Raw genomic sequence first — 13,189 nt, 5'->3', positions numbered from 1 at the left:
ATTCTGTGGTCTTTTGCCCTCAAACATAAGGGTAAGAGGAAGTAGAATTCAGAGAAGGTCTCTGTAAGAGGGGACTCACTGCTGTCCCAAAGGAGAAATAAGAATCATTCCCATGATTCTAGGTTGGTCTTGATTCTGGCTTTCTTGGTTCTTAAGGCGCTTTTGACCCTTCTAGTGATATCAGTCCTTCTGATTCCATGAGGTTCTCCCTGCTTTGGTGACTGTGGAAGTCCCTCGGTGTTGACAGTGGTGTTTTGAGGGTTGTGGAGCAGGTTTCCTGCTTATGCTTGCAGGCAAGAGGTCTCTGTAGGAAAGTGTGCGATCAGAATCAGTAATGAAAGAGCCAGCTTAAAGTGAGGTAGGGTGAATTGAGTTTCATTGACTTAGGGAGCAGCCAGTTTTCTCTCTGTGTGTTTTGGATTCTTGTGTGTTATCATTCTGAATTCTAAAAAATAAAGTAGTGTGCCATCCAGCAAGGGAATTTATGCTTTTATCTATTTTGTCTGCATGTAGGCTATGAACATAACAGTGATGAACTAACATCTTCTATACAGTACCCATTGCTCAACAGAGGGATCCAATGAAGGTCTCCTTCTGGTCTAGAAGATGTATCTGAGTCATCTGATTCAGAGTTTGTGTTCTGAGGATGCCTGGTTCAGCATCAGCACCATCCAAGACAGCTCAGAAATTTACCTAGACAGTTCATAGGACTAGGGAACTGCGCCTTTGGTGATTCACATTCTTCACTAGAAGCCAATGCTTAGTTTTCAGGCTCTCTGGGGTAATTTTATGTAGTTGGTGTTCCACCTATACCAGACCATTAATACCCCAGGTTTCATTCCAAAACTTCATTCTTACCTTGGGAAATTTAGTTCTATAACCTGCATATTAGGAAAGTGAAGAGTTCTCTTTTTATTTGAATAATACTAAGATATTTAGGAAGTCACCAAAATGTTTTGTATCTATTAGAGATCAGAGTAAATGAAATACTAGTTCCATGCAGAGCCATTCAAAATGAATGATACATACTGAAACACATTGCACTTTGGCTAGTCTACCCATACTGGAAGGTCTTAGGGCTCATTCTACTAAAACTAAGGTGGCTTTGATGGTTTACCCCAGTAAGGTTTCCATTATAGAAAACTGCATGGTTGCTATCGAGTGCTCTATATACACCTTCACTCGGGGCTCCTCTCTTCACGTGATATCTACATCTGACAATCAATTTGAGAACGCATTTCTAAATTAATTACAACTCATCAGCCCACATTCCTGGAGTCAAGGGGTTGTACTGATAGCTAGAATCCCACATAAGAAAAAGAATATGCAGTCAATTCCTAGTAAATGTAGTTGTTTGAGAGTGTTGCTTCCATATATTCACAATTCTTGTCCATCTTCCTCTCTCTCCTTTGGAGTTCTACTCTTAGAGGATTCTGGGCGTTAGCAGAAAGAACTGAGATGTTTGGGGACCACACAGCCTATTAGAATCTTGGTTCTGAACATTTGGTGCTTTGTGGGGATGAAGCTTGTGCAGTCCCAAGGTGCACTGTTTTTCTGGAAGGTTTCTGAAGCTCAATAGCTCCTGTGGGTGATTCCCATAAGAGTGAATGTCCACATTTAGTGCTAAGTAATCTAGTAATCTTTCTTTCTTTCTTTCTTCACTGAACACACTTTGGTAATTGAACTTGTAATAGAAAGTCATATTGCCAACACTGTGACAAAGCCTGGAATGCTCAATAAAGCTAAAGGTGTTTGTTATAAAGGTTATTTAGAATGATCATTATCATGGCTTCTTGCCCAGACCTAGACAAATATTTTTTTTTAAAAAGGACTGAATGTTATGGTTTTATACTCAATAACAACATTCTTAACAGTGTTCTAAGATCAATATATTTTTTCACCATTTGTTCATTTCAATGGTTATAATTCACCTATAAATAATTACAAAAACTTTTGTAATATCGAATTCCTGAGAAAACAATTGTCTTCATTAGCATCTGTCAGTGTTCTAAATGAACCCAGTTGAAAAGCTGCTCCTTCAACAGTGCACTGCATTATATCAATGGATATACTAAGTTCTCAAATTAATAATTTATTTCTTTACTCTTTCATCATATGTGCTTATTGTTAGCATGTTTAGTTGTATAATTCTGGTCTCATAGCCTGCATAATAATGTAAACAATCCTGTATGCAAATATAGCATCTATACATTAATACATAATTTTTGCAGCCTAATATACTTCCTTATTTATCAATCTTCTAAATAGGGTATATTATTTTTCCCATAGGGATATGATGATGGATATGGGGGTGAATATGATGACCCAAGCTACGAGGCATATGATAACAGTTATGCCACCCAAACACAGAGGTAAGCAATCATAATTATAAATTGTGTTTTCAAATGACCGAGCCTTTGTTCTCCTATGCGTTTTGTATAATGTGCATTTCAAATCTTTCTTTCTGACAGCAAACAATTCCTCAAAACATCTGCATAATTTTTTGAAATACTTATAATCAAATATCATCAAAAAAGGCTACCAGAGTTAACATACAAGATTACCAGAATTAAGGAAAGAATACAGAAAAAAATACATTTCTAGAATCATTTCAAATTTTAGCCTAATTTTAAAAACAAATCCAAGTGATTATACCTTTCCTCTACCTTGTGTTTCTCTGAGTTTTTGTTCTAGAGTGTAAAGTCTTCAAGGCAGATATCATACTTTCCTTCCTGTTTGTACAGCTCATAGCACATCATAAGCTCTACCAGAAACAAGTAGTAAATAACAATGATGGTGGTAAACACTTGTGATTAGTCAACATACACTAACAAAGACAACTGCAATACTTTATGTCTGTAACCTTAGGTTTGAGGGCAAACAACCCATCTACTTTTAAGACAGTTTGATTAATTTATTAACAGGATTATATGATGAGGTTGGTTGTGATAGCAGGGGACTAGACTCAGTGACCCAGCTGGTCTCTTTCCTTCCTCTATCCCAGGGGTTCCCAAACTTGGTTTGCAGCTTGTTCAGGGTAAGCCCCTGTCGGGCCGCGAGACATTTTGTTTACTTGAGCATCTGCAGGTATGGCCACCCACAGCTTCCAATGGCCGCGGTTCGCTGTTCCTGGCCAATGGGAGCTGCGGGAAGGCTAGAGGTCAGATTACAGAATTACAAATAAAGGCATAAGAAGGGAAAGATAAAAATCTTACTTAATTAGTGGGGTTCCCAGCAGGCAAACAAACAAATTTTCCTGTAGAGAGTTATGCATTTCAGAGATTGCAGGTCCTAAAATTAACATGTTCACTACTGAGTACTTCGCTGATGAAGATGCCCATTAGAACCATCTTCAGCTCTAGAACTGCTGTAGTGGTACTTGAGATGAATAAGAAGGCAATGCCTTTGGTAAGTGTTTGTTGTAGAACCAGTGAAGCTGTTAAAAGGGTTTTGTACTATGTGAATGCTTACCCTTTCATGTATACTTTAACCACACTTCAGAAGTAGTGGTGTATTAGTTGCTGCATGTTCATAGGCAAATACACCCCCCAGGCCCACCGACATTAAACTAATGAGAAAAAATGCATTATATTCAAGCTACAACCACTAGAGATGTCTTGTATCAAAAAGAAGACTTAAAAAGGAATCAAAATAACTGTTAACTAAACTAATATTTATTAACATAGGTTTAGCAGACATTTTTCACAAAACTGAACTAGCAGCAAAGGATTCAAAATACATATTATGTTCCTAAGCAATAAATACATTGTTTGTTTGTTTGTTTCTGTTTTGTATGTCATATATGGTCACATGTAGCCATCCTTACCTCTCACAGCCACCATTTGAAAAACTGTAAGCCAAGAGGCTGCCCTGAAGAGCTAAAGGTGTCAGGAATCCAAGTTCCCTGTATACCACATATAGTCCCACTGATTTCAGTGGGACCACTAGCAGTGTGAAGCACTACACAATGTAAGGGTTGCAAAAATTAACCCATAACTTGAAGGATGGTGATGTAAAAGTGCCTGAACTTGTAAACTTTTTGAGAGATCTGATAACCTACGTAAATTCCAGTAGGGTTATTGCTAATATGAATTTATCTATGAAAAGTATAGTATCAGAGAACTTCAGATTGACAGCTGTAGTTTTCATTTAACAGAATTCTGCCTAATATCAGCAGTTGAATTATCAGTAGTCTCATGTGACTAGTCACATTGGGCTTCTGTTGATCAATACTCATAACAAAAATATAACACAGAAACTGATGTTTTTTCAGCAGTTATATATCCATGTCTATGCTCCTGCAGCGGCATTAAGTATACTGCCATGAAGATGCAAGTGTTTTCTAGTTCCACACTAATATTATAATAATACAATATTAATAACTATATTAATAACTATATTATATTAATAGCTTGCACTATTCATTCAAGCAGCAATAGTTTCTGCAGAACTGACTCAAGTTCACTTAATTAGTCAGGCCTATTGTAAATCTAAAGACTGCATTCAGCCACAGAGATTAAATTTACAACATTATTGAATTTGAGGAGGGATTTTTTTCCTGGTTATTCTTTTCATGTAATTATGTTCATGCCACCTATCATATGTACTGTATGTGGTCACACCAAAAGAGCATTTTTAGATGTATCCATTAGAACAGAAATATGTCTCTTACTCAATAGTCTATACATTTAGGTCCCAACCTTGCTGAAGTGAAGTCATGGCAAAAGTCTCATTCATTTAAATGATGTAGAATTGGATCTCCACTGTTCTTTTGCCTTACATTCTAGTCTCGGTCCTCCAGCTGTGACTTCAGTGTGACTATTCATATGAGAGCTGCAGAATGTGGCTGCATATGCTGGTAGCATTGATATAGATTAACTATAACCCTTCCATGGGAAAATGAGGCACTAGATACAAATATGATTCTATACTCCTGCAGTTACTTGCTAATTTTTAGTAAGGAAGGGTTGAAGGGTCGCTATGGCCATGACCATGCACCACCGCTGAGCAGAGGGTGCATCACACGAGTCAGCCGTACTACCTGTGCACCTGTTGAGAGCTGCCACACACCAAGGAGTTCTCTGCTGTGAAAATCCAACTGCTTTCTACTCTTTTGCATCACTCAGCCCCATTGGCTTTTGAGGAATTACCCCAGTTAACACGGGTTTAAGTGGGAGAAGAATCTGGCCCAATATCTGTTTTGTGCTGGAGTAGTTTTCAACGAAATTTTAAAGAAATATTAAATTAAAAAGATACTGGGTTGGATTAAACAGATTTAAGGGGCTAGACACTAGCTACATCTTCCCAGGGGGTGTAAAGCGAGCGTACCAGGCTACTATTTCACACCCTGCTCTCCTTGCTCCTGATTAGGAACATTTACAAGTGAATCTGACATTTCCAGCCCTAGAACAGTGAATGTTCTTGAATGTATCATTAATGGGCTGAGCAGCTGGTTTGCATATATTTTGCATATTGTGATCAAATCATATTAAGTGATCCAAGTCTCTACCTTCAGGACAGTTTATAATAGAGATGATATCAACTCTTATTCTTTTAGATATTTTAATACAGCCACCGAAATGTGTGCATATCCTTCAGATTATAATCTATCCAATAATTCTACACAATACTGCATACAATTAACTTTTTCTTATAGCTCTCTTCTCATGTATGTAGCAATGAGGCAGAATTAGCTAAAAATACAAACCAAATTAGAAACAAAATAGTTAACAGAGTGTCAAGAGAGCAAAAACACAATTACACATGTCTACTTATTGTACTAATCATTAAAAAACAGGAAGAAACAGCAATCGCCACATCACAGGGGATTTAGATTATGTTCTAGCTACACAGCACCTTCTTAAAGAAATACGCCCGTCAGTATTGCTTTATTTTTAGTCTAAAACAATATCCTGTGACCCTCATTGTAATATCTGGGTGCATATTACAAAAATTAAATGAAAACTATTGCCAAAAACTATCTTGTCAGTCTTGCCTCTGGCATCCATATCCATGGATGAAGTAGGTACTCCCCTACCACAGGCCAAAATGACAGAAAGGACAGAGTGAACAAAATGTGTCTTCCATCACATCACTAAGCCAAGGCTCTGGCAGACTGCAAGAGGGAATGAATGTCAGAAGCAAGAGTGTCCCAGTGCTGTTCTTCCTCAGGAGTTGAATCCCCTGGAGCAGCACCAAGACCATTCAGCTGATCACAACTGCCACAATAGTAGAGAAAATCTATGTAATTAATACCCAGGTCACAGGCCATCCATGTCTATGTAGATGATTACAACAATGTTACCATAATGGCTAGGAACCCTAGTCACGGATCAGGACCCCCCTGTGCTAGGTGCTGTGCACGTAGAACAAAAAGACCATCCCTGCCCCGCAAAATTTACAATCCAAACATCTAAAAATGGATTTGGAGCCAGTGCAGATCACAGGGCACAGTAGTAGTGGAGATATCTCAGTATTTCCCTATGTAAAGTACAGTACAGGTATCATTGGAAGGTAGCTATTGGCAAATTTTGACTTTTTAATGATGTCCACTATAGAGGGAAAATCTTCTCATAGCTCATCACTAATCCATCAGTTCCTCTTGCCCTGATATTTTAACAGAAAACCATCACCTGGCTGCCTGTCTACCTACTTACGTGGTCTTGTGGAGGAAGCCTGGAAGGCTGCTACATGTTCTGGTGTTGCAGAGTCCTCTGCAGGTGTGACGAGATGTTTACTCCCTTGGCCAAATGTCCTTTTCCGCTCTGTGACCAAAAGTCCTTTTCCGCTCCGTGACCAAAAGTCCTTTTCCGCTCCGTGACCAGATGTCCTTTTACTTTTCCTCTCCAATCCTCAGATGCAATACTCTGAGGGCAACCTCCACACAGCAGAACTGAGAAACTCCATCACTGGGTCCCCCTCCCTCTTACAGAGGGAAATCTCTCTTCATTTAATACAAGTAACCAGCAGTGTACCTGTACTGGACACAATGACCACAAAAGAAAAACTTGGGCTTGGTTTTGTTTCTATACAAGTTCTTTATTGTTAAAGTGGAAGACATGCTAAGTATAGAAACGAAATAGAGCACAAACAGATTTAATTTCCTACCAAATTATTGATGAGCAAATATTTTCAAAAGACATAAAAGAAAAAGATACAGAGTTGTTGTCAAAACACTTTCAGTATTATTTGCAGGTGCTTACTCCCGTGCATACTGTAGAGCCTCAGTAAATTCCATTCAGATGTATATGTCCTGACTGCATTCAGCAGTAAACTGTATAGATATGTCGATGAAGTGAGCTGTAGCTCACAAAAGCTTATGCTCAGATAAATTTGTTAGTCTCTAAGGTGCCACAAGTACTCCTTTTCTATTTCATACTAGTTGCAGATTAAGGTATCCAGGAGTAAAGGTATCAATTCTGGTCTATAGTACTTTGAATAACCTCTAATTTCTGCAACAGAGTCCTTCTTTCTTATATCTCCTGCTGACACATAGATATGCCTATCACTTTTGGCTCACCATCTCTGAATATTACAATATAACAAAATATATAGCTAGCTCTAATCCAGGCAACAGATGGGAGAGTGGTTGCATGGTTCTTGGTAAAATACCATATTCTCTATAATTTTTCTCTCTTGAACCCTCTCCCCATTTTAACCAGTCTGCATTGTATTTATACTATGCTGTATTTTATGTTGGTTTTGTGCTTATATTCACCTGTTCATAAATAAAGATTTCCCTGCATTTTATTTTCAAACCATTGAAATCAATCATAGCAGCAAGCCTAAAAGATGACATTTTACGTATCTTCACTGCAATCCACTTACAGCATTCATCATCAGAAACTGTTTTCAAATGTCACTTCTCATTTATTTGATTCAATGAGCAAAACTGAATCAAATTGAGTTGCTTTGAAGTAGAAAAAAGTTTGTCTTCTAAATCACTTGCATCCTCTAAAATTCTTGGAAGATTTTTTTCCTCATAGATCTCCACTCTTACATCTGATGTCCCACTAATAACATTTTTGGAGCAGATTGTACAGTTCTAGAAATTCTCTCTCTCTCTCTCTCTCTCTCTCTCTCTCTCTCTCGTCTGGATCATTGAACAGCGATCATGGACCATTTGTCTGGCAAATTGTATCGTTAGAATCCATCATTTTCTACAAAACTCCAAAGAACTTGATGATGATTTTCTCTCATGTTTTGTGTGTGTGCATGTGAGAGAGAGCATATTTGGGGGATGCAGCAGTTATTAGTGTGTCAGTAGTCATAGCATATAAATGGGAAACAGGTTTCTATTCCAGACTATGTCACTGATTCACTGTGTGACCTTGGGACCTAATTCTGTAGCTCATCCACTTTTACACTGGTGTAATTCCATTAAGTCCACTGAGTTGCTCCTGATTTATGTTAGCATAAGATCAGAATTTAATAGATTTGAGGGCCAGAATGGACCACTATGATTATCTTGTGTACTCTTCAGGTACTACTGGTAAAGAATTTAACCCACTGATTTCTACAGTGGAGAGAATTATTTCTCCCTGTTACACTTGTGAACACTATCAAACTGGAGCTCTCAGAATCAGATCCTCTGTTTTCCTTTCTATAAAATAGGGTAAGAACTAGATGAATGACAAAAAAATTTCCATAGATATTTGCTTGAATTTTTTTTTTGTATGTTCTTAGGCCGTGGTCATTTTGTGTTCATTTTCTGGGAATAGTCAGGAACCAAGTTTTATTAGAAACCAAACATTAGATTCATGTACATTCATCCAGTCAGTGAACAGAATGATATGAGGGCCCATGTCCTGCAAACACATATGCACATGCTTAACTTTAAACATGTGAGTAATTCATTGACATTTTGGCTCTATTGAGACTACTCACATGTTTAGCTTTAAGCAAGTTTGCAGGATTGGAGCTAAATGATTAATCAGAACACTCAATTAAGCAACACACCCCAAATTATTAATATTGAGTACTGCACCCACTGCTCAGACTGAAACATTTGCAATCAATTTATAGTGTAAAAATATAGTACATGATCTAGCACCTTGGGGCCCTGATCCTGATTGGAACCTTTGGTTGCAACTGCAAAACAAATGATTAATAATAAAATATATTTGAATAACAAATATATTCAAAGAAATAATATATGGGGAGATACTCCAGGAGCAGAAAAAGAGGTTAGATTTGTCAAATAAATTATTCCTTCTGCTCTAGTAATAATCCTACTCTGATGATACTTTCAATCAAGAATCACTCCCACATCTCATGCCTCCAGCCTGAGTCCTATTGGAAACGCTACTATATTGTAAGTTTTTTGACCTTCTTAGGCACCTGTAAGCTGACTCAAGGCCTCTGCCCCACTAAGCATGCTCTAATTTAATGTACATCAGTGGCCCCAGCATATTCTCTCAGATCTCTTGAAATTTTCAGAACGAAAACCTTTTTATTGAAGTTGTCACAAAAATATTTTTAATATTATTTTGCAAAAAAATTGAATATTAATTTAGTTTTTTGGCTTTCATTTTTTTCCTTCTCTTTACTTCTTTGTTTTACCTTTTTGCACTCTTTTTAGTGGCAAAATGGAAAAATGAAAAAAAGAGAAAGGGAGGGAAAGGAGAAAGGAACAACAACCCCCGCCCCCCGCAATTCTAAAGCAAACATTTTAAAAATATATATCTTCATGAAAAGTTGCTCATTCTCAAAACTTGTGGAAAGCACTTTTTTTTCATTTTTTTGTTTTTGCAAAAAATCATTGTCATTTTCAACAAGCTCTATTTTCCAACTAGTTCTTAAAATAGCAGAAAGCATGACCTCCTATACCTCTTATTATATAGATATACAAAAATTCTCTCTCCCCCCCACTAAATGTAAAAGAGGGTCAGCTGTTCCCGAAAAGAGAATGGACAATAGAGAAACTAGCCTCCAAAAGGTAGATTCCGAATTTATCATCTCATCATTTTTATCCCAAAATCATTTTTATCACAAAACACTGAGCTGTGGTTGGTGGGTGGAGATGAAAGTCCTACATAACGATATTTATATAAAAGTAGAATTTTAAAGGAACTTCAAATCTTGCTAATGGACAATAAATAGTTCAAGGGATGTACCAATAGACAGTGTAATAACTAACATCATTCCATCACTGATGATGTTTCAAGTCTTAGGACGCAAAGGGGAGGGTACAGACACCGAACAATTCGATGAGCATTTCCATACAGCAAATGTTCTACCAGCACTAATGTGTCAAGCTGAGGCTTTGTTTCTTTGTGTCAAAGTGCAAATCTTTGGGATTCCCAGGAAAGACTCCCAGGTGCTAAGTTGCTGATATATTCAGTGTGTCATTACACTGAGCCTCAATAAGAAGCTAAAGCCTCAAGAGCCACTGGGATTTAACCCCCTTTACTAGGTAGCTGGAAGCACTGATATACCAAGCCTTTTGATGGTACAGGAATGGTGGCAATGCACTCAGCCATAGGAGATTCCAATGCAGTTATACCAAAGGTTCTTGCCTGGCCATACCAGGAAGCAGGAAGAATACAAGTGTGTCTCAGTGTTAGTTACCTGATGCGGACCAGTGCCACACTGGTATGCTCAAACAGCTTGGCTGGAAAGTGTTGGGCATTTTTTATGGATGTGACCACAAACAAGAATTGTGAGCAACTGCTCGAGCTTTGTGCTGCAACCAGACTCCTTTTTCTGACACTGATTTCAAAGGAAGAACATACAGGCATGGACTTGATATGGGAATGATGGGTGAACCCACAAAGCACTGGAAAGTGGTAGCATGCTGAACACCAAGGCAGGATGTCAGAGAAGATGGAAAGAACACTTTCAGGACCTTCTTAATTGCAGCACCAGGAGGATGCAAAGAGTCCAGTGACCACACCTCCATATAATGTAGAGGATGTCACTGTTGAGGAGGTACGAAGTGCAGCCTGTAGGCTAAACAATGGCCATGCTGCTAAGCTGATTGAGCATGGCGGGAATTCCGTCTTGGAGTGGCTGACCCATATTATCAATAAAGTATGGATTCATGAGAACTAAAACAATGCAGCCGTCAAATTAAGAGCAACAGGGTCAAAACAACAAGTTAGTCTAAGTGCTGGATTGAAATTAAATTACCAATTTAGTTAAAACATCTGATTAATACAACAAATAATCAACCCTTATAAATCTTAAAAAGGGATCTAAAGAGGTCACTGTCTGTTTGGTTATAAATCCCAACTAAAGATCACCCATGTCAATCAAAACTATAATTTAGAACTAGTTTAATGTATTGTTACTGAAACAAAATATTATTTAATGTCTGAACCACAGCCTCAGAGCCAATTAAAAGCTTCCTCCTTAGATTTCAGTTCTTGTGAATCCTTCTTTTCAGAAACTGAATGTTTTTTCATTGTTCTTAAGATCCAAGGGTTTGGTTCTGTGGTCACCTATGCAAATTGGTGAGGATTTTTATCAAACCTTCCCCAGGAAAGGGGATGTAATGTTTGGGAGGATTTTGGGGGGAAAGACGTTTCCAAACGGACTCTTTCCTAGTAATATACCGGTTAGACATTTGGTGGTGGCAGCGAAAGTCCAAGGGCAAAAGATAAAATAGTTTGTACCTTGTGGAAGTTTTAACCTAAGCTGGTAAAAGTAAGCTTAGGAGATTTTCATGCAGGTCCCCACATCTGTACCCTAGAGTTCAGAGTGGGGAAGGAACCTTGACAGCCACATTTTACAGTCCAGGTTTTCTCAATATTGTTACTAGAAAATGATTTTTTACAAATATATGTTGTAGCCTGATCAATTATTAGAATTATAATTTTTTATTGGGATAACATGCACTTGTCACAAATACAAGGTCCTTTCTCAGGTGACTAGTTGGAGTTAATCAAGATGATAAAATTGGTGAAGCACACACACAAACTTTATAAGCTTTTGTTAATTCAAAGAAATATAATTAAATAATAGAAATATAATTAAAATAATAGAAAAATAATAGAAATAATAGAAAAATCAATATACATAAGTATAAGAATAAGATAAATACAGTAGAGGGGTTTCCTGTACTGTTCATACTGGCTGTCTTACATTGTGCATACTTACAATTTTACGGAGACAATTAGAAACAAGGGGAGAAGAAAAAGTAAGTGGAGCACATCAGGAGACTGGTCCCAGGTCAGGCAACATGCTGTTCTAGAAATGGAAATACCCAAGAAAGCAAGGAAAGTTCCAAATCATGTATAACCATAGGTTATTCAGTCCACATGGACACAGGCAACATCAGCTCACCTTTTCCATATGCATCAGCAATATCAGCCCATCTTATTACATACAGGTCTTTCTAGCTAACTATATTTATGCTTCCAATACCTACGTAATTTGCATCAATGTGGTCTGCCTTGTAACAAAACTGCAAAAAGTCCTGAAACTCTTTATGCAAATGTTAAAAGTTTGTGGTGTACCTGTTCATGGTCAGTTGCCTGTTCTCTTATCACTGGAAGGCAAAAAATAGTTGACCCAAGTAAGATTTGAAGTTCCTTTAAAGTTGACCCAACTATGGGTCACCAACTAACTCCTGCTTTTCATCAGTTATGCTAACCACAAGCAACTTCCTATAATTCTTGCATTGCTAATATTATCCTAACAACCCTATTATTAATGATTTCATACTTACTATTACAGCTTCAATAACTTCCATTATTATTCCTATAAGCATGCTTAGCAAATAAATTATATTTTACCCCAAACTATAAACCCTCCAAGATCAGGTCAGGGGCCAATGGTCAACAATGTATTTAATGGACTGCAATGTATACTCAACACGGTTTACAATAGAGTGGATTAATGAATCAGCAGCCTGTCTCAGGAGATGAGAGTTTAAGTCGGGTTCATTTCAAGAAATGAATTTACTTCACTTAGCTACTGCTCAAAATACCGTCTAAATGTGAGTTAATATGGAATTTGAAATACCATTTAGACATTTTCAGTGAGCTATGTTAACAAGTATTGTGTTCACAAACATAAAATATTTACTATATCACAAACTGCTCCTCCTCTACAGAATATAATACAGCTTGCTTCCTGTATTACTGGTTTGTACAATAACATTTTGAATTCTGTTCATTAGCCATTGAAGTTCCATATGTTCACTGTAATAGGACTTCACTCTCTTATTAGTGTGTATGATGGAGTG

At 37.5% G+C, this 13,189-nt stretch overlaps 1 protein-coding gene across 5 annotated transcripts in view; it reads left to right on the top strand.

Moving 5' to 3' along the window:
* The window catches only part of KHDRBS2 (KH RNA binding domain containing, signal transduction associated 2), a 572,215-nt gene that overhangs the window by 523,536 nt on the left and 35,490 nt on the right, over positions 1–13,189 (top strand). For all 5 annotated transcript variants that reach the window (XM_073336336.1, XM_073336333.1, XM_073336334.1 and 2 more), the window contains one exon: positions 2,290–2,372. In XM_073336336.1, coding sequence (XP_073192437.1) covers positions 2,290–2,372 — 83 coding nt within the window. The remainder of the gene's footprint in view (positions 1–2,289; positions 2,373–13,189) is intronic.

Source organism: Lepidochelys kempii, chromosome 3 (assembly GCF_965140285.1).
Source record: "Lepidochelys kempii isolate rLepKem1 chromosome 3, rLepKem1.hap1, whole genome shotgun sequence".
Classification (NCBI taxonomy): Eukaryota; Metazoa; Chordata; order Testudines; family Cheloniidae; genus Lepidochelys; species Lepidochelys kempii.
The sequence above is the reverse complement of the archived record's forward strand: the minus strand, read 5'-3'. Positions and strand labels throughout refer to the sequence as shown.